Source organism: Centropristis striata, chromosome 24 (assembly GCF_030273125.1).
Source record: "Centropristis striata isolate RG_2023a ecotype Rhode Island chromosome 24, C.striata_1.0, whole genome shotgun sequence".
Classification (NCBI taxonomy): domain Eukaryota; kingdom Metazoa; phylum Chordata; class Actinopteri; order Perciformes; family Serranidae; genus Centropristis; species Centropristis striata.
This window is the reverse complement of record NC_081540.1, coordinates 7256685-7279872: the sequence shown is the minus strand read 5'-3', so window position 1 is coordinate 7279872 and position 23188 is coordinate 7256685. Positions and strand designations below refer to the sequence as shown.

Genomic DNA, 23188 nt, shown 5'->3' with positions numbered 1-23188 from the left:
ACATGGGTGTCTCATACAGGCGATGCATTAAAGACCTTCTCTCTCTCTCTCTCTCTCTTTCACACACACCATTTCACTAAACAACAGCACCCAAGTGAAGGATTCGCAAGCAGCAGCTGAATGCAACCATTTCACCCTCATTTACATCAGAGTGATTAGTGATTAGAGAAACACTTATGGTGCTGAAAAGGCTGGATTTCTTGTTAAAATACAGACACTGTTAGACCATTCAGCTACAGTAAATGTACTTCAACTGGAATATGGCAGCAATGACGCAGTTTGTTTAAAATCTACACTAATAAATAATAAAAGTGCTTAAACTGAATTGAGACATCATATCCAGATTTGATAAAAGTGACTCGTATGTCGTTACTGAGGGTTTCTCTCAGAATACAATCCGGAGGGAAACACTGAGTTCTATACCTGCCTATTATGAAGCATTGATGGAGAGGCAAGGGAACAAACTGTACTCTACAGATACCCAGTCCATTAGGATAACATACAGACAAATCCCTAAAAAAAAAAGCACAACAGGCTCCTATCAAAGTGAGGAGCAGCAGCTCGACTTTTATGTCCTCCCGCATCACTAAACTCCTCATCTCGGCTTCTTATTTTGGCATATCCATAATCTAATCCTCTCGGTCACCACACAGAGTTCATGACCACAGTTGAGGGCGGGACAACATCAACAAGCTTTGTACTTCAGCTCCCTTTTTCTTTTTTTTTCCCAGCCACAGCGCCCAACCACCAGCACTCAATCTCCTTGTTAGCGTCACATAAAGATACGACAAAGAGATACTTAACCCCACCACCACCGCAACTTCCTGGAACTGGAACATTATTGTGGTTTATGGGGACACACTACAGGTGAAGAGGGTATTTTCTAATGTATAGATATCACCATGAAACTTCCCTAGTTTGTTATTTACATTAGGACGATATTTTTTGCATTACAAGTTTTCTGAAATTTTATTTTAGATCAGCAAATGAGGTGTGAACTCAATATGCAACAACTTGCATATATTTCCAGGATTCCAATCTGAACATTGTATAAAGCAAATTTCAATGTTATTATTTTGTTGATATAAATGGGGATATCTCCTTTTGTCATTTTATAAATCAGAAAATACTGTCAAAAGCCATATAAAATCAATTTTCATCATGTTTTTAGGAACAAAATGTTCTATCAATCAGGGTGTGAATGATACATAGACAAACTCTTTGTAGAAATCTTCAGAATATATTTAGTTAGGAATAAAACTGGTAAGTTTTGGTGTCCCTAAGTGGCTTAAGTTGAAATTTATGGTTCAGAGCATGAGAAAAAATTCATTTTGAGAAAACGGCCTTAAAGATTTCATACATTCTTAATGGAAATAACAATTTGAAGACAAAATATTCAATCTAATTCACAGCAACAACAATATAGAAGGTGTTAAAAGCACAATACTGTGCAGTAGAGTGGGAGCTCAATAGAACGCCAACTTGTATTGAATTTAGGTTTTGGATGTTTTCTTTCCACTAGAAAGAAGACATGTTATGGGAGAAAAAATAGCCCAAAAGCTCAAAATTGACCAGTGCATCAAAAAGCAATGTTTTTTCCTGTAGTGTCTTGCCTTAAGGGGTTTTGTGAGCCTCAGTGGGCTTCAAAAAATAGGGACATTTGTGGTGTCAGGTAAGAGGCCAGAACAGGGAAGATGCCAGAAGCTGAGGCGGCTGCTGTGCTCAGGTTGGAGGCGGTTATGTGCACAAGGCAGCGAGGAGCAGGGGAGAAGGAGCCCAATATCTATTGTGCACACAGAGTGTCGTGACCCAATGAATTACGCAGTAATTTCACTGACAGAACAAGGATCAAGACATTTAAATACACTCATGCTGTAGAAAATGGTGATTCTTATATTTGAAATGATTATCAATTCATCCATCAAGAGAAAATAAATGATAATTGATTTTCTTTCTTTTTTCAATGTGAAGATTTCCTGCTTTTCTTTGTCATATATCATTGTAGATTAAATGTTTTGAACAACTGGACAATTTTTCAACGTTTATTAGTTTTCATCAGTGGTGAAATGTAACTAAGTACATTAACTCTTTTGAGGTACGTGTTCTTTACTTGAGTACTTCCGTTTTATATAACTTTATACTTCTACTTCACTACATTTTGAGGCAAATAATGAACTTTTACTCCACTACATTTAGCTGACAAGTTTAGTTACTTTTCAGGTCGAGATTTAACATAAAAAAACAAGATACATTTAAACTGATTTTTAAACCTAATAACAGTATATTAAGTAGTTAAAATATACTTTTTTCTTACATTTTGTACTTTTACTTAAGTCGGTTTTGAATGCAGGACTTTAACTTGTAGTGGAGTAAGTCTGCTGTGTGGTTTTCCACCACTGGTTTTCATAGGATAAATGATTATAGATTAGTTGAAAAACTAATCAGCAGATTAATAGATAATGAAAATAATTGCCTTTGCAGCCCTATTGATTTTATAAACTCAACAATCAAAAAAATGTGTTTTGCATCCCTAAACACTACTCGTTCTAACTGCATTCTTCTTTATTATAAAAAAAAAGTTCAGTTTTCATACATTAACTCAATATCTCTCCATTTGACAGCTGCCTTATGATTCAAAGTTTACCTGCCCTGCATCCGTCTGTCAGAGCAGTTTGTGTGACGCACGACCACAGAAATCTTGTGAAAATGTAATTTACTGTCTGTTATCGTTCCGTCCATGACGTGTTCATTTAGAAAGCATCGTGTAAAACGTTACTGAACTACCCCTGAAGGCACAGAAGAGTGTGTACCTTCCAACCCCGCTTTGCATTCATACATCTGTCTTTCTGTTGGCTTATAACCCCGTCTGATTTAGATATATTACAGGTGCGTTTCAGTGGCAGCATGTAATATCAGAACACATTTCCTTGCTGTTGTTGTGACTCATCCAAACGGGAATTTCTGAAGGCTGCATGATTTTTTTATTGAAGCTACCAAAAGCTAATATTTTGTGGCAGTGATTATCTTTTAATTTGGTGGGGAATTCCTGCCCGCCATGTCATAATGAAATCCTCCACTCAAAGTCACACTGTTGGAGGAGTTTTAGGAGGAGCAGAAGGCTGATTTTCTACATGAAAATCCTCCATGAACTCTCCGTTCAGATGTCTAATTACTAATACTAACAACACAGTGAGACTGTTTGTGTCCATCAGATCAGAAGAGGACTGATATCACATTTTTTAATAAAAAGCCAATTTTGGTTCAATGTCAGTCAAACTCTGATAAAGAATGCAAATTTGAGCTGTATTCAACCACATCTTTGAACAAGTAATGAAGGCTGTGGATCATTTTGAGTGTGTCTCTCCTTCACAAAACCTCTGGAAGACAGTAGGGGATGTTGGCAAATCTCTCTCTCACACATACACAAACACACACACACATACACAGAGACAGCACAGAGATTGTAGACGTTGCCAAGCTTTCACCAGCAGCTCTCACAGCTGGGAACACAGAGGAGGGAGCGACGTGAGGAGGGGAAGGGGGGAGGCAGGGAGGAAGAGGAGAAGGAAAACAACGGAGGGGGATTAAAAAAAAGTCAAATATGAGGTAGGCAGGGACGACTGGGTGGAGAGGAGGAAGGTGATAAGCAGAGGAGGAGGTGAAGAAGAAGGTAAGGGAGAAAGGGAGGAGAGGAGACTAGGAGAGGAGAGGAGAGGATGTCGTCTATTCCTCAAAAAAAAAGAAAAAAAGGGAATAAGGCTGGAAGGAGATGTGAAAGGATCTAAGGTAAGGAGGGAGGATTGGATGATATAAGAAGGGCGGTGCAAAAAAGGGTCAAAAGGAGGTGAGGGGGGTGGCAGGAGAAGGCAAAAAAGGTAGAGTGGAGGGAAAGCTGCTTGGAGGAAAAGTAGGAGAAGAAGAATGGATGAGAAGGGAGGAAATAGTGGAGAGGAGAGGTTGTTGTTGAAGGGTTGAGGGACAAAAAGGGAGGAGCCGGGAATGTATATAAGGGCAAAAATTCCGAGAGGAGGTGACAAGAAGAAAAATTAAATAAGAAAAGAAAAAGAGAGGTGGATGTTAAATGACTCTCCCGTCACTCACCACGCCAAACCGGTGAAATGAAAACCAATTCCTATCAACATGACTCCTCACGTTCGCCTCTCCTCCATCTCCATCTCCATCTCTTCCTCTGCCCCTCCTCTCATTTCCTGCCTCCTTCTCTCCTCCCTTCATCCCTCCATCCCTCCGTGCACCGGCACCTGCTGGTTTCTCACACAATCAATTGATTACAACAGCACTTATCGCCTCGGCTATATTGAACGCTCGCTATAGCACACAATCACAACATTCTCATTAATCTGCATTCAATGTTCCGAGCATTGAAATCTGATTACTTTTTGGCCTTTGCATGAACAAAACAGGGTTTTTTTTGCAAAGATAAAAGTCCGGAATTACATGGAGCAAAGTGTTATTTCAAAATAAGGGAGAGGTGTTAGTTTTGTTCCTGTTATTATTGTGTTTTTGTGTGACATTCTGCTAAAGTCTGGTGGTGGTGACAGGGCTTTTTGAATTATGAGCTGAAAACGAGAGAGCGAGGCAGAGATGCACAGAGACAGACAGAGAGAGAGAGACTAGACAGACTAATCTGTGGCTTCAATAATGGATGTACCTGGAAACTACTGAACCATAGGGCACTACAAGACATGACAGTGTGTGTGTGTGTGTGTGTGTGTGTGTGTGTGCCACCACAAGAGAGAAAAAGGGGGAAAAGAAAGAGAGGGGCGAGTCTGTCAGTCTGTGCATGATTGGGGTGTGTGCGCGTGTATGAGAGCGCGAGCGAGTGTGTGTGCACCAGCCAGGGCGTGCATGTGTGAAGGTGGTTGTGTGTGCGTAAAAGTGTACAAGCGTGCCCGCGTGTGTGGAAGCGCACGCGCATCTGCACATCAATACATTTACGTGATTGTGTGTGTGTGTGTGTGTGTGTGTGTGTGCGCGTCCCCCACACCTTGTCTCCGTAGCCTCCTCTTCTTCAAGCCGAATATCCGGACTTTGGAGAAGATGTCGACCAGGTTCCCGTTGCACAGCCCCTGCTTCTTACCGGGGCTCTTCCGCCGCCGGTGAGTGGTCGGTCGGTGGGCGTGTTGCTCTCTCGCCTGTCGCTTCTGCCGGATCAAACCGCTGGCGATGGCCGCTGCCATGTCTCCGCCGAAACAAAAACAGCCCTGTCTCCGTCCGTGTCTCCAGTCTCTTCAGTTGTGTCCACCGGAGAGGACGGAGCGCAGACAAAACCAGACACAAGCCTCCGGTCTCCGCTTTACCGGCTATAACGACCCCATACTTCAGCCACAACGCGGTAAAGTCCAGAATAAACACCGCATTTCACGTTACAGCATATTTTCTGTTGTCGTAATTCCCCGGGCCATTGATTTGAACCGTGGAGCGGTTCACCTGTCCGTCACGTTTCACCGGTCTGTCTGTCAGTCAGATAACAGCAGCTGTCACTGAACGGCTCCTCCAACCGATTTAACCGGACCCCCTTTGACAGTTTCTGTCCCCATGGTCAACAGGCGAGACAAGTAAAACCTGGAGAAAAGGAGAATAATGCCTCTGAAGCAGTCCTGTCCTCTTCTGTCCTCTTCTGTCCTCTTCTGTCCTCTGAAAACGTCCGTTTGTATTCCACTGACAGAAGCGCCGCTCCAGCTGCGTGAAACTACCGAGAGTTACCGAGAACACCACCGGAAACTGGGCGGTTTGGCTTTCAAAGTTAAAGCCGAGCAGAACGCGTTAGTCAAACGGATTATATAAAATAATGACTCACGTTTTTGTTTTTTCAAAGCAACCTTTTATAGTAAGACAATTCACTGTATTCTTATTTATTGTAATTTTACATTTTGCTACTTGTTGCTGCCATCAAGTGGTCAATTTCTGTCTGATCCAAGAATGTTCAATGTACTGTCTTAAAAAAAACCCAAACATTTTATTAGCCACATTATTTATATTACTTCTTTTTGCTGTTAAATACCCTCATAATAGCTCATTTGTAACAGCCCCTGCTCTGCTGTAAATGTCTGCTTTTGTAAATGTCTTATTTATTTATTTTTAATCTTAATTTGTTTCTACTATAACAACATATACATACAATTCATCAGAAAAAACAAGTAGGCTAATATATAAAATAATGAAGAATGTTAAACATTTTTTTGTTTGTGAGAGGTTCTCTGTTATGGAATGTTTTGCTTATCTAAAAAAATAATATATAACTAACACTGGCTGTTTTGTGACTACATTTCTGGGGCACTGGTTCATCTCATGCTTTTTACTGACCAAATAGTGTAATTATTTGAGTCTCCTTTGACTCAACAGGGACCTTTATTTTTCTGTTTTTCGGCATTGTGACTAGACTAGAAAACAAAGCAGCGTGGAGCACTGCTGTAAATTTACCTCTAAAGTTCTGGCTGTAAACTCCATGAGGCCACTTTCAGTTTGGTGATGATATACCAAGTAAAACATGAGAAAAGGTCAAATATATTTAGTATAAAATGATAGAACTGGATGTAACCCTCTTATATGTTATATTTGCAACCTTTGTTCACATTTGAAACATTTAAAAATTCTTCATTGAGCATGATTGTGATTTGGAAGTTTTAAAAAAAAAATGATTCAAAATCACATTTTATGTTGTTTTATGTTGTTTTTCTGTTTTTCTGTTGTTTCTTTTGAGTTCAAAATGTTGATCCAGTAAGTTAGGATGAAACAATTATTATCAGGTCATATAGGTGAGGTTGTGCTGAAAAAAATTATACCAACATGGCATTTAAACATTTTTTTTAAAGTGGTGTATACAGGCAAGATGAAAAGGATTAAAAAATGGACAAAATAGCCCAAGACTTTATAATGTTAATGTTATTTTGAAAAGCCCTGACCGGATGTTCCTGTGGTCGCCGTTTCGGGTGACTTGACGTTCGAGAGCGCGAGCGCACTCTGGAACCACACCGTCGCTGGAGCCACGCGCCGAGCGAGCAGTCACACACGCGCTCCCAAAAACAACCTGTCATCCTCATTCCGGGCCGTGGAGCAGGGGTGTGTGCGGGGCGTGGGGACGACGTCACCGGCTTTACGGTCTGCTGGAACCGGTAGCCTTCTGGAACATAATGTTGCAATATTTCGAACCGATAGCGTTCTGGAACGAAATGTTGCAATATTTGGAACCGATAGCGTTCTGGAACGTAATGTACAAAGGTAAAGATATAATATAGAATGCACATTGGCGTTCTGGAACGAAATGTTGCCACACTGAAAAAAATGTTTTGGCCCTGCAATTATTATTTCAATCATCTATATAAATTCTACAAAGAAATACGAATTCAGTGCTTTTACTTTAAAATAGCAGTTTTTCATGTAGTGCATTACTTAGTGATTGTTTGTAATCATGTGTCCTCAGTTTTGTATGTAAATTGAATCATTCGTTCCAAGTAATATTCACTAAACCAGTTCATTGGCTTAATTAGTTGATATTTCCAAGTAAAATGTAATTGTTCTATTAAATAAATATTACTTAGAAACAGCCTGAGTAAAGATTACAAACATTTGTGTGGAAAAACGGGCCTAGCTTTTTTTAAGTAAATGTCACTGCAACTTTTTTCAGTGCATATTTCGTTCCAGATTATATATATTATGTCTTTACCTTTGTACCATCAGAACAAGAACGTTCCATCCCTTTGATCCTAATTTTAATTCCTACTGACACCAGTAAAGAACTCATGGGACCTGTTCCACTCATAACCTCCTCCCATACATCCCTTCTGTCAGTGGTGGAATGTAACTAAATACTCAAGTACAATTTTGAGGTACAAATATTTTATTTTTTACTCCATTACATTTAGCTGTCAGCTTTAGTTAATTCAATTAATTTAAGGTAAAGTAGTTAAATGAGCCTGACCTTGAAGACGGTAAAACACTGCTTGCATGAAAGCATCAAAAATAATAATACAAAATATATTTGTAACATACAGAACGATCTCAGTGGGGACACTTTGCATAATGAGTGCTTTTATTTTTAATACTTTAAGGACACTTTGATGCTGATACTTTTGTTATTTTACTGAATTAAACTTTGAATGCAGGACTTTTACTTGTAGTGGAGTAATTTCACAGTGTTGTATTAGTACTTTTACTTCAGTAAGGGATCTGAATTCTTCTTCCACCACTGCTGGCTGTCATGGCAGGCTTTGTGAATGGCTTTAAAAATGCAAGAAGTGGGCTAGACTGACAGGCTGCTAGACTGGAGGGCTACCTGCCTCACATGTCTGGTTTGTCTACTGTACACGTGGCCATACAAAGACAGATGTAAGATTATACTACAGGACTGAGGACACTCACATTTCATTTCCTCCCTGATGTAACAGTATGTCGGGCAGTGTCAGGTGTTGCATGCACAGAACAAGCAGACAAAGAAAGTATTATTATTATTTTTCAAGTTGAGATGTAGGTTTTGCCTTAATTTCACAAGCCAGCACCAATTTGTCTTTCCAGAGCAGCATGTAGGTCAGCCATCTCTCAGAATAAAGAGCTGGGCAGGGACCCAGCTGGACACAAAGAACGCTGAAATGAAATTTTCCTTTCTTCTGGGGAAACTCATATCAAAGAAAATCCCCAAACCCTTTCCAATCTAACCGTCTTCATAATGAATAATGGACAGTAGAGTTTGGCTGTGTGGAGGTCTGAAGGCAGGGTGGAACCCCCATCATAAGCATGAAATTTACAGAGCACATTCAAGTGGCCAACGGGCTGAACCGTTTCCATCACTGTCAGTCCCAAATGTCAGCTTAGCATATCTCACTGTCTAAAGGCTTGATTGTCATTCAATACGCCGATTTCAATCATTTCCCCAAGGGAATAAAGCCTTTCAAAACCAATAAAGATTTTTTTCTACATTATCACCACTTGTATATGTGTGTTAATGTGGGTGATCATAAATATAGACTGACATGGTTACAAAAGTCTGTTTATAATTTAATGTAATATATAAAAAAAGTCTATAAAGTCTAAAAATATATATATATTGTTATTTTATTACTTAATTTTTATCTCTTTAATACATTTCATTTTCAACAATTTTATCACTTAATCATTTGATTGTTAATGGTTACTTTTTTCTTTTTTTCTATTTATTTAATTATTTTCATCATTGCGTGGGAGTTCATGTTGCTTTTATGTTTTTCTTCTTGTATAACATGTTCTCATCTTCCTTAAAGTTGAAACCAACAAAATAATTAAAAAATAAAAGTAATTATATCGCAATAAAAAAAATTAAAATAATATTTTTCATACTAATTGCACTTGTTGCCTACATTTATTATATTTTATTAGTGTTACTCTTACACAAATGATTGGTATTTCTTCTTTTATAATAGTCATTTTATTTAATTTTATATTATTTTATTATTACATTTTTATCTCTGTATTACATCTCATTTTAAACAATTTTATCACTTAAATTATTTGATTGTTCATGATTACTTTTTAAACATTCTACCTTCTTTTATCTATACCTTCTTTTAAATATAATTATTTATTTATCATTGTGTTCTTGTTCAGTTGCTTTTTGAAGAATAAGTTGTGTTTTTTTCTTTTATAACTCTTTTTTTCTTAAAGTTAAAACAAATAAAAAGGCTTGCTATAAAAGTTAATATATCACAATAAAAAAAGATTTAAAGTAATAATATTATTGGTAATACTTGTGTCTCTAGCCTACATTTATTGGATTTTATTAGTGTTACTTTCACATACATTTTTTGTTTGAAACCTACTCTGAATAAATTAAAGTCCTATTCATTTTTAAGTATTTTATTTCGGTGTTGTGGATCCAAAAAGGACTTGAGTGCAGTGGGGGAAGCTTAAGTGATTAAAAAATAATCAGATGTCGCTTCGAGGTTTCGGGACGTCAGAGGCAGGTCAGAACACTTTAACCAAAATATTCCAGCACCATGGACAGAGAACAGCCTCTGTCTTTCCCACCTCGGTGTGCTATTCATAGACATGGAGAGAGACAAAGAGAGGCACACAGACTTTTCTCCAGGTTTCACAGAAATATGATGCATGCTTTTCCTCATGCCCACTAGGTGGCACCAGAGTGTCTAACAATATCAGCCCAACAATGGGAGCTCATTTATAACAGCATTCATGTGGTCGTACATCAATAACACAGTGGAAGTTCCCTGTGTGGGGTACATAATGATCAGTAGCAGTACAGGACTCCTGCACAGACAAGATAAAAGCATGAATAATGTCTTATATAAACGCCAGAGAAACCAAACGGAGCTCTGAATGCAGACAAGAGTTTATCTGATTTTGGCTAATTTAAGATCTTAACATACACTACTGGTCAAAAGTTGTAGAACACCCTAATTTTTCCATTTTTTAAAAAAATTCAAGCAGTTCAAGTCAAATGAACAGCATGAAAGGGTACGAAGGTAAGTGGTGAACTGCCAGAGGTAAATAAAAAAAGGTAAGGTTAACCAAAACTGAAAGATAATGTACATTTCAGAATTATGCAAGGAGTCTCGGGCTAATTTGTCCATTTTTTAATTCTTTTCATGTCTTTGTAAGTCATTGTGTGTCTTTTTTTGTCATTTTGTGTCTTTTTTTAGTCCTTTAGTTCAACATAAAATGTGATTTTGAATCTTTTTTTTTTCAAAACACTATCATGCTCAATAAAGAATTTTAAATGTGCATTAATTTCAGAGTAGACTGACACATTAAACTGCATCATTTTCAATTAAATTCTGGAAAAGTTGGTGTGTTCTAAAACTTTTGACCGGTAGTGTATGTTAGTGCGTTTATCATTTTCATCCTGATATACTATGCTTTGCTTGGCCTTTTTATAGCATATATTCAAAGACTTATATAGACGCAGCAGCAGCAGCAGCAGCAGTCTGTCAGCATAGATCTTCATCTTTGTCCCATTTCAGCAGGTAAAACCCAGAATCTTCCACAGGCTTTCCTTCTTTTGTCTTTCATGTTGCTGACACACTACAATTCAGATACAGAAGGAACAACCACTTCGCCCTTGCTTGTCTTTCTCCCAGACAGCGGAAAAAAAAAAGTGAACAGAAAAAGAAAATGTGTGTGTACTCGTGGGTGTGTGAGAAAGAAGGGTGTGTGTACGCCGTTTTATCCAGGTCAGTCCGAGTGAAGGAGTTATGAATAAATCAAAGCTTCATTTACATTAAAATTCATCTCTTTGCTGCTTTTTATAACATCGGAGGGAAGGCGGGGCACGGCTCTTGAAGTTCAAAAGAAAAATCCTTCGCACTCCATCCACTTATTCCACCATGCATCCCCTAGAAAAACAACTCAGCCCATCCAAAATCTTCCTGCATCATGGCACACGGTTTGCGGGAAGAGAACACACACAGATACACACTCAGCTTTACTGCATATTAATGTGTCTGCATAATTTTCCTCTGGGTCTGCTCAGAGGCAGCAGCACCCTCTACAGGCACGAAAACAAAACAGCACCCACCTCCTCTTTCTACCCTCTCTTTTACACACTTTGCTTCTTTACAGCATTTCAAATTCATACATTACTCACTTTCATAAGCTACTCCTGCTCTGTAACTAATCAGTCTTCAGGATTTTTCATAACAACAAGGGATGGACAGATCTCTATCACAGCACATCATATTTTCATTTATCTACTCAGTTTCAGTAGAGATATATTGGTGGTTAGTTAAAATAACTCCTTATAACTGTAATGCAATTGTAAAGCTGCAAAATGTATTTTAGCCACCTTAAAAAAGGGCCACATAAAAATAAAAAAATCAGTGACTCCATTGACAAAATCAGCAATTTTACCTCACATACATCATGTCTTGTAGTTTGTTAGTGTTATCATGTAACTTTGTGTTATTTTGAGACAGTGAATGCAAGCTAACCAGTTAAAACACCAAACTAAACAATCAAGGCAGCAGTAGATCAACAAGTAGTGAGGTAAAATTATCATTTTTTCCAATGGAGTCTGGTGGCTTTGATGAGAGCATAGAACAGAAGTAAAGAGGTGAAAATATTCATAAATAAGCATCGTGTAAACTGATTTTTTTGGAGTCTTTCGAGTTGGTACTCCATCTACTATAGGTAATATACTATGGTTAAGTACAAAACCACTTCAATAATTTCAAACTACCTCTGTTAATGTTCAGAGATGTGAAAATGGGAAAGCCCTGCGAGAAAAAAGCCAATAAGTGTAACTTTTATTCTGTGCAAAAGATGTACAGATGATGAAAATAAACCCTCGATGGAATAGAGTTTATTGAGGTAACTGTACTGAAGCAGTAAACACTGGAGGACAGAAGAGAGGAGGAGAGAGACATTCCACAGGGACAGAAAGAAGGCCAGAAATAAGTTGTTATTTTGTAAAAAAATGAAGAATCAAATAGGGAAAGAAAATATTAAGGTACAGCTTTGGATGCAGGGATTATTGCCTTCATGCAAAGCAGAACTATTCAGTCAAACACATATATTGGATTGTTTTAATAACTTGAAGTGTGCACATTGCAGCTGTGAAAAATAATCTAGAAAATGTGCAAATTGATGTGTCGGAAGAGACATATCCTGGTTAAAAAAAGGTTTTAAACAATACCCTATTTGAGCAAGTTGGCCAGGAATATTGTTGTCTATGGACTTTTTTTTGCTATTCACGACATCGATCTTTATATAGCAAAATAATGGAAGAAACCCAAGGAACCGTCCAGAAACAATAGCAATTAGACGGTGAAAGCAAGACTGTCTTGTTCTCTTCACCAACAAAGAAGTGCTGCCTACGCCAAAGAGGAAAAAAGAAGTCATTGTACAGAACCGGCACCAAACTGCTCAGCTACCTTGGGAGGAGTAGTGAACATGTTGCATGTGGGAGGATGACTGTTTTGGTGTGATCTTTGTTTTCTGTGCGTTCACCAAAAAACTCAGACATATACAGTACAATGGAGGAGCTGTGCTTGAGGCCAGATGGGGAACATTTTCTCATTTTTCAACATTGTGATTTTGTTCTGTTGAAAAGTGCTGTCTCCGTAACTTTGTGTACTTTTGTCTTTTTTGGCTATGCCCCTTAGTTTCAAGGAGTTGGCCGTGCATACTTGTGTTACTTGATCAGCTTTATAACTTTAGAAATCCTACTAGCTCATCAAACTGCTTAGAAGAATAGTTGTGCAATCACTTGTTTTCTTTCCTGAGAGGATAATGTCACATTGATTTCCCAAAAGTATTCCTTTAAATTAAAGATTCAAAAGGTGAAACTGATATAAACATGAATGATTTTTATTTATATATTTTATCAATAAGTGCAAGATGCCGGCTGCACAAAGTATTACTCTTAGAGTTTAGGTTTTTTCTTTGCTAAGGAACTTTGAACATGTTTCCTTAGTTGAGGAAATAGTTCAGGTAATTATGGAACTATTTGAGATTTGCAGTATAAAAGTCCATTGTTTCTTTTCTCAAAGTCGGCCTAATAAGTTGCTAAAATGGCAGAAGAGAAGAAAAGAAAACCAAATCAAAACCAAACCAAAAAAATCATACTTCCAGAAGAATTCATTATAAGAAAGAACATAGTTAAAAGTAAGAAATCCAGAAAAAATATGATGGTTTGTTTGTTATTTCTGGCCAAAAAAGAAATGACTAATTAGAGAAAGGAGTCAAACAAAACTGGTAGGAATAATGTTTTACTAAAGTTAACTTAGTTACAATTAATCTTTAGGTTAGACTCACTGTAAAGAATCTCTGCAGGATCCAGAAATTGATCATATTAAAGATGATATCCTTATGTTACTATTTAATAATTGTTTATTTCAACAGTAGGGCCTTTAGGAAGCTCCTTCTCATTAGAGGAAGGTAATGTTAACATAATGTGCCATATGCCAAAATAAAAATAGCATAACATAAACACAGCCATGTATCAGTTAAGTGGCAGTCAGAGGTACCTTTTTTTCCCCTTATTTTGATTGTGAAACTTGTGCAATTCCTTAAATATAAGACCAAGACAAGGAGGGAAACTGAAGGAAACCTGAAGAAGAAGACTTGAGGATGTTTTGTGCAACTGATTTTATTAACTCAGATTTAAAAGAGAATCTTAATGTAAGGTGTTTGTGCAGCTGTCCCCAGACTTCCTCAGCCCTGCTTGTCTGTAGGTGGCGCTCTTTGTTTGATCATGGAGACTGCGGCTGTTCATGCTAATTAAACTGCTCCTCTCCTGCTGTGAGTGTGCAACAGGTAAACATAACACTTCTGCATTTAGACGCATTAAATCAAGAGCTATAAAAGAGAGGGGATGACGGAGAGAGAGGAGTGATGGAGCGGCAGGTGGAGGAGGAGAGGGAGACAGGGAGCTAACAGATGTGGGTGGGTGTTTCCCCAGACGGGAGTGTGAGGATAGCCACTCTGCACGGAGCAGGATGAGTCATAATTCGCGCTCAGACACCCGCCCACACACACGTACACACTCGCAGAGGCACAGACACGGGGAAGTCCACTGTTGCCAAGGTAACGAGTGATTAGTGACGCAGGTGGGTCTCCGAACGGAGAGAGAGGACACCTGCTGAATGCTGAGAGGACAACACACATCTGGCATCAATTACATTCATCCTACTGCGTCTCTGACTTTATGTTCCTGCACACACGCACGTACACAAACTGAACAACGATGCCCTCCTTTTCTCCTCCTCTCCTCCTCTGTCTTTATCTCCTCTCCTCTACTCATTACTGATCCTCTTCTTTCCTTGTCTCCTCTCCTCTTATCTCCTTTCCTAGCCTACTTTCACCTGTTTCACCTCCTTTCCTTTCTGTCTTTTTCTCCAATATTCTCTCCTTGTCTTCTCATCTTTCCTTCACTTCTTTCCTTGTTTCCTGTCCTCTACTTGTTACTGATCATTTCCTTTCCTTGTATACTCATACTTGTTTCCTCTCCTCTTATCCCCTCTCATCTTCTTTTCTTGTCTTCTCTCCTTGTTTCCTTTCCTCCCATCCCTTCTCCTCTTCTTCCCATGTCTCCTGTCCTCATCTCTCCTTCTCTTCTTTCCTTGTCTTCTCACCTCCACTTTCAGTTTTCAGTCATCTCATCTCCTTTCTTTGTCCTGTCTCCTTTCATTGTCTTTCCCTGCATCCCCTTATCAACTTGTTTCCTCTCATCTCATCTTCTGTCCTTGTCTCCTCTCCTCTACTTGCCACCGATCATTTCCTTGTGTCCTCTCCTCTTATCCCTTCTCATATCCTATCCTTGTCTTCTCTCCTTTCCTTCACTCTGTCCTGGTCTCCTCTCCTCTACTTGTTACCAATCATCTACTTTCCTTGTTACCTCTTCCCTTCTCTCAATATTTTTCTTTCCTTGTCTCCTCTCCTCTACATGTTTCCTCGTATGTCATCCACTTTCCTTGTCTCCTCTCCTCCTCTTGTTTCCACTCATCTCATCTCCTTTCTTCGCCCCGTCTCCTTTTATCTTCTTTCATTGTGTCCTCTCATTAACTTGCTTCCTCTCATCCCATCTCCTATCCTTGTCTCCTCTCCTAGCCTACACTCTTCCGTTTCATCTCCATTCCTTTCCTATCTTTTTCTCTAACCTCCTTTCGTTGTCCTCTCTCCTCTGCTTTTCCTTTCATCTTTCCAATCTCCTTTTTTCTCCCCTCATCTTGTTTAATCTCCTTTCTGTTTCTCCTCTCTTCATCTATCTTTGTAACATCCCTAACTCAGCAGGGAGGAGGAGAGAAGGAATGGAGGGACTAAATTATTCATTCACATCCCCTCTCTCTTTTCTCCCGTCTCTATCTGCTGCCTCTAGTGTCTTGTATCCCCCTCCCCTCTTTCTCCTCGTTCTCTCTGTTTCACCTATTTTTCTCTCATCCTGATTTTTTTCTGACACCTCTGTTGCTCGCAGCACAAAGACCAGTGAGCAACTTTACATCTACTGGGTGTCAGAAACCTCCAGGGTGGTTCAAGTAAACTTTATTATCACAAGTATAACTTTCTGAAATATTTCAGGATAAGGAGAGAGCATTGTCTGAGCCTCAATATTTGAAAGTTTTTAAAGAATAACTTGACCCTAAACCGAAAGGTGCGGAAGCTGATTTAATTGGAAACAAGATGAACTGAGGAGATCTGAGATAAAAGACAAAGGATAAGATCATCAGGAAAGTGAATCCACTGTGAGATTTTGCCTCAAAAAGACTGGAAAATGTATCTTCTTTGAACAAGCAATATATTATTTCCTATATTTACGTTTATTGTCAGACGGTGACCTCTAGTGGCCGTGGACATTATGAAGAGAGTAAAAGAGGAAGTCAGTTGCTGTGTTTGGAGAAGGAATTAGATTCAATTGGGCAAATAAAGTCTGTTTAGGGGAAACAAACACAGAACTATGACCTTTGGATTCTAGGGTTATTTTAACTTCTGTACCTAAGTCAACTTAGTTAGACCACTGTTGGTGTCTCGTGTGAAACCAAAAGTCAACATCATTTTAACTTTCAGATGCGAGTTAAGTTGCATAACATACATATCGTATCATGTTCACAACGTAGGTTAACTTACACACATAACAAACAAACTTACTTTAACTAAACCATGAACTTATTCTCAACCTAACCAAGTCATTTTGCTGCTTAGCCTAACCGAACGGTGACCTTTCAAAGAGTTAACCATGTTTGAAACAATGACCATTAATATTAGGTATGAGGATGCATTCATCTCTGTTACTGGTAGGGATGCTTATCTAGGAAACAATACTGTGGGTCCTATTTAAATTGTTTAAATACATTAAAATGGGGCGTCCCAGTGGCACATCTGGTAGAGCGCATATAGACTCTGTCCTCACATGCAGGCAGAGTCACTCTAAATCTCTTGACTATCAATAAAGCCATAAAACAGCCAAAAATTAAGCTGTTAAAATATGTTTTGTGACAGGCCCGTCTGCAGTCTGTTTCCTGTCTGCAGCGTTCGGTTCTCCAAACTGGAACAAGCAGACCATCATCTGCAGCAGGTAATACATGGAGGATCTCATACAAGCTCACTTCAAAAATCCGAACTATCCCTTTAAGTACTTGGCTGTCGGTAATAGAGGGCTTCATGGACTGTGGCCCTCTAAACACCTCACATATTACTATTGATCGCTCTTTTAAAAGCTCTCTGTTTTTAGCCTTTAGGGACATTTCATGGGGATATCCCCAGGAAGTGCTGTTCTAATATTTCTGGTGTTGTTGGTACTTTGAAGTGTGAAGTAATAACAGTGAAAGTCAATTCGGGTTAGTCGTGCCTTTTCCCCAGAGTCACCAACCGTAGAAAGACAGGAGACACTGGATGTGTATGAAGCATTCTCGTTTCAGTTACATGTTATTTTAAGGCTTTTTCAGACAGCGAGGTCAGAGGTCACAAGCAGCAGCTACTGCAGGTGTGTTAGGAGGCTGAATGACAATTTTCCACTTAAGATGATAACACTTGGAAATGGAGGACTTCTGCGTCAGAGCGGTTACATAATCGCTCCAGATCTTTCCCCAAAAAGTCAGAAGTAAAGAGGACGGGGAGAGGGTGGAGCTGTGGGGATGCGGGAGAGATAACTACAGAGACTGAAGGCAGAAATCCTTCAAGCTAGAGTTTGAATTAAGGAGGTGCTCAAAGTCAAAGCTGGGTGGAGGTGGCGGAGGGATTGAAAATATGTTTATATAATATGAAAATGTAGTGTAGGAGAATGTGGCACAGTCTGAAGCAGTGAGTCAACACCAACAAGATTTGCTAGACCACAGTTAAGAAATGTTTACAATAACTTTTATCACATTATATCTTAGGTTCTAAATATCCATTTACAGACATCACTCTAAATATCAATCATAAGGGAAGTCAACAAATTCAAAAAATATAAGAAATGTGAAGAGAAAAGGGGCGATTCATTGTAAGCTGTGTGTCTAAAGCTCATGTTATTTCATGCTTTCCCATTCTCTCTAAATCTCTCTTTAAATAGATCGTGCAGTGCAGTCAGTCAAGCAGACTGCCGCTTCATCTCCTCTCTCTTATCCAAACATATCTCCACTTCAGCTGCACATCATGACTGGATATGAGCACCGACTTCAACGAGGCTGCGGCTTTTATCTGGATTCAATTACTACTATGAGAGTGTATGCTGTCACTGCATTTCTATTAGTCAATCCCAGTGTCAACATGTAGCTTTCTTTCATTCTCTATGAATGACAAAATAAGTTTGAATTGGAGTTTGTTCAAGCAATGCAGTGCTGTGGACAGGGACAGCAGCAATAGATATTTTAGACACTGAAAACGAAATCTATATCTATGTAAGTTTACATTACAATTAGAATATTTTCACTGTTTTACCTTGTGGACAGACAGCCCTGTTTCAGTTCATGCAGCGGGAACTGGATCCAATATCTATGAATTCCTCAAAGCCACCAGACTCCATTGACAAAAAAAGTAATTTTAAGGGCTGTTTACCTTAAAAAATATTCAAGTGTTTAAATGTTTAAACGTGTGTAAAAGTTTGCGCCGTGTTTCCATTAAAGTGGAAGCAAAATGTTGAAAATGTGACATTAAAGAAAATGGGACGTTTCCATCAACTGGTTTAGAGTGAATTTACAAAGCTGCAGTAACGTACTTTGGCCAGAAGATGGCAGTGTTATGCATCGCTGCAGGCTAATCCGTCAGTAAACAGGAGAAGAAGAGAGGTTGCTGATTGGACAACTTTGTCAACCCAAGAGAGAAAATGGAGACTGGGCAATGTACAATTGTTCTTTTGGGTTTTTCCTGCAGAACGAAACAGCTGATCAATCATGTGAGTTAAATGTTTGCGAAGTCAGAACTTCAGAAAAAAGGTTTCCATCTCCGATTTAGCTATAACTAGCTTAACTATTTTCTGAAAAAGACAAAAATTACCTCAAGCAAGCTTAAAAAAGGTTTATGCACATTTTCTAAAGTTCAATCAAGCTATATTTAGAATATCTTCACAGTTTTACCTTGCTAAACAGACAGCCCTGTTTAAGTTTATGTGGAGGGAACAGAAGCCGATATCTATGACTATTGACAAAAAATGCAATGACAGACTTGTTTCTGTTCGATACAGACCAAAACAGCTGTTCTGCAGTGCTCATGCGTAAGTACATGAAAGTTCTACGGTTGAGAAAAAGTAGCCAAATGAAACTGTTATGGACAGCAACAAAATCATTAAAATAGTTTACACATAAATCCAAACTATCCTTCTAAGGCAGGGGTGTCAAACTCTGGCCCGTGGGCCAAATTTGGCCTGCAGTGTAATTTTATTTGGCCCGCGAGGCAATACCAAATTATTATATTATTATTGTAAATTAATGACATTGATGTGTTTTTTATTTGAAATTTGATTTTGCATGTCTGCACTATTTAGTTATTTTTTGTATGTTTATAAGCGTTGCTGGTTCCATATTTAATGTTAAAGCAAAAAATGTTTGGTAAATATTAAAAGGTTTATTTGTTCAGCGATTTTATTCAAGTTTAAAATTTTGGCTCATTGTGTATTTGAGTTTGACACCCCTGCTCTAAGGGATGGTAAGGATAAGGCACAAGAAACGATGATGGCTGTAATACAGCAGGACATCACCAGCAGACTCCCTAGTGAATTGAGTGGAATCACTTGAGTACAGTGTAGTGCTGGAGACGATAGTATTGTACTGGCTGGATCATTGTCAGAGAACTATAATGCATCTGTCAATATGAATTAATTTACTCTCTCTTCCTCTGTGGTTGTGTATGTGTGCGAGTGTGTTGCAGTGATCTGGGTCAGAAAGCACTTAGAATTAAATGGTTTCCCCAACAGCTGCACTCCTTCAATCTCAGCTCAACCACAACTCCCAGCCCACCGCTCCTCTCTGCCAGCGCTACTTTTCACTGTACTGGCCCTTTAAATGAGTAATGACAGTGATTTTCTTCTCATGCCTCTGCATGTTTACCTCACTGGCCTGTCTCTAATGAGTCAGTCACATCTCTGGCGGGTCGTTGTTCCATTGTGTTGGCATTTCTGTCACAACACTATGGCATCTTATGAAAGACTGTGCACTTGAGTTGGTTCTTATCCCCGCCGTCTTTGTTGGTACAGAGTAAAAAAAACATTTCTAACACAAGTTTAAAAACTTTTGTTTTGCTAGTTACAGCATGAAAAACAGTGACAATATGTCAACTATCTAAGTACTTTCTGTTGTGTCGGCTGACTCAAGAAGACAGAATTAGTTTGGAATAACAGGAACAAAAAGCGTAGGTAGATAATGTGACAAGAGATAAAAAATTTGTTAAGCATTCAAGGCTCAACAAAGCAGAATGTTTTCAGTGCCGCCCACAGTCGTGCACACGCTGGGCGAGAACTTAAGCCTATTTTTCTCGGCAACAGTTCCACTCAGCTTAGTCTGAGCAAAAATAATGCCTAATTTCAGCTATTTTGTTGTGAAAACACTTGTTATTCCTCACACCTCTCCGTGGAGAAAGGTTCACAGTTGGATAGCGGAGGAGGCTAACCGGCGAGGTTGTGGATTTTTGGAAAAGGATCTTCGTATTGTTGTGGCCAGTCGTGATTTCTGGCCTCGCTGGGTGAAGACAAAGGAACTCAAAAGACTAACAAATCCAACCAATTAAAACTAACTTTACTAACTCAGAACCTGTGTAATACAGCTGATATGTCCCTTTTCCTTCTTACATACAGTCTGTGCATGTGTGTGCAGTAATTCCTCTCTTACCTGCGACTTCATTGAGAACAGGGGCAATGGATTCAGGATGACAGAATGTTAGCATGCGTTACAATTCATTTAAAACTAGACAAAAGGCATGAAATTACATTTTTTAATGTATATATATATATATATATATAGGCTAATGCGTCTCTCTTGAACTGGTGGTATGTGTTGGCTGCATATTTCCGCAAATTCTGCTTTCAAAAAGTTTGCTTGCCCAGTAAATAATCACCTACAGTGACCCGTGTGGGACAATATTCATGGGGGTGTTTGCCACCTCATGTTTAATCCACCAGCACAGCTTTTTGTGTGTGTGTGTGTGTGTGTGTGTGTGTTGTGATTCTACCTGACCTTGATCACTACTCAATAAATTAAATATTTAAAGTGGATTTTAAGGATTAGGTGGATTAAAGTATACTGTATTCCCTGACTGGCAAGTAAATGTCTTCATGGCTGTATGACACTTTACTTATCACCCTCTGTTGTGTATATTCTCATTATATATCACTCCGCTGTGTTCTGACCTGTGTTGGTTCATGTTGACTATTATTATTGAGCCCGACACTGAAATCCGCCTAAATCCTGCCTGGATCGGATTAGTTTTGCATTGGTAGGATAATTTTTGCCTGTCGTCAACCTCAGTCATTTCTGTGCTATTTTTGGGGATAGTTTGGATTCATTTAAAGAGGGGTTGTATTAGGTACTTATTATAGTCAGTAGAATACATAATATTTAGAATATTTTCACCATTTTACTTAAGTGTCAGACAGCCCTGTTTTAGTTTACACTGGAGTAGTTCTAAACTCACTCAAAAGCCACCAGACTCCATTAAAAAAAACAGTAATTTGACATCGTAGAACAGAGGAGTTGCTTGTCAGCTTCTTCCTCGACTGGCTACTTTGTTTGTGTTATTGTGTGACTTAAGTGTTTTCAAAGGGTTAGTTCAGATTCACCAAAGTCACAAAATAACAAACCAGCTGATCAGGGCAGCGGTAGACCAACTCCTGTGTTCTTCAAAGTTAAATTAATATTTTTGTCAAAAGGAGTCTGGAGGTTTTGAAAAGAACATAGAAGGATCCAACAGCCTCAGCTCCTCGTAGGATAGGCTTGTGGTGAAAATATCCTAAATATTGAATGTACATAAGATGATATTGATTAATTTAAGCACTAAAATAGTAATTTTAGGCACCCACATAACTGAAGTTAAAAAAGTAAATTATATTTCCCATTAGCCGTGTTTAAAACAAACTGTTAACTTAAATTCAAGCAAACTTTTGCAAAGAATATAAAATTATTTAAATTGTGCTAATGATCGCCAAATAAATATAGTGTAAATAAGTAAATATACACAGTTGACACTGAAAACTGTTTTTGCTGGGAGATTGTGATGTATATATATTTTTACAGTGTAAATAGTGTCTTACCTGGATCTATTTTGCCCATAGCAGCTTTTATTCTCCTTTCTGCCACCTTCAGTATAAACTCATAGTCCATGGCTAACACACCTGTAAGCTCCAACCCATTAGACTCCACTGACAACTCACTTCTTAAATCCCCTGAAGTCCCCCAGCACGGCCCCAGAGGAGGACACACACACACAAATAGTGAGTGGGACAGATATGGCGATTATGTCATGCAGGGCTGTCATCGAGCAAAAGGTTAACGCAGACAAGAGAAGACTAAAAGTCAACTCAAGTGTGTGTGAGGGAGAGGTAGAACAAAAGGAAAGAAGTGGAGATAAAGAGACGAGGTGCCGAGAAAAAGCTACAGAGTGGGAACTCGTCAGTATTTTCCATCAACAAATTGTGATGCAGATTTAAAAGACTCGCATGAGAAAAGCTTGATGGAAACACCAGAGTTCAATAAAACTTTTGAAAATTTGCATAAAGTTTTATTACTTGCTTGAGGTTGTTCTTTTTCTAAAAAAAAAAAATGCGCTAAACAGGAGATGGAAACATTTTTCTGAATAAGTTCTGACGTAGCGAACATTTAACTCACATGACTGATCAGCTGTTTCCTCTGACAGGAAAGAACTATTATAAGTTGATCAATTGAACCTAATACTGAAGACTTCTCATTATTTTCTCTCGTCTGTAGCAATCTCTTTTTGTTGTTTTCTCTCTACTTCTTTTCCTGTTTACTGACGGATTAGCCTACAGCTTTTCAAAACACTGCCATCTTTTGACCAAATACATTACTGCAGCTTTGTTTATTCGCTCTAAACCAGTTGATGGAAACTCACTAATTCACATTTTCTTTCATGCCACATTTCAAAATTTGCATCCACTTTACGGTTAGTGTTCCGGTGGAGCTATCAGATATCTGGATAACGGACTGATGTAAATACAATTTATTAGGCCAGGACAATTCCTTATTCAGAATGGTAATTTGAAACATATTTTGCATGAAACAAGCATTAGAATTTGATATTGCATAAGTCTTTATTTTGTTTT

At 38.6% G+C, this 23188-nt stretch overlaps 1 protein-coding gene across 2 annotated transcripts in view; it reads right to left on the bottom strand.

Moving 5' to 3' along the window:
• Nucleotides 1–23188, bottom strand: part of LOC131962916 (fibroblast growth factor 14-like) — a 64359-nt gene that overhangs the window by 32552 nt on the left and 8619 nt on the right. The window contains exon 1 of one of the 2 annotated variants that reach the window (XM_059328021.1): nucleotides 5006–5635. The exons of the other annotated variant lie outside the window; for it this stretch is intronic. Coding sequence (XP_059184004.1) covers nucleotides 5006–5198 — 193 coding nt within the window. The 5' untranslated portion in view covers nucleotides 5199–5635. Of the gene's footprint in view, nucleotides 1–5005; nucleotides 5636–23188 lie in introns of those variants that run through there. 2 annotated transcript variants of the gene reach the window in all.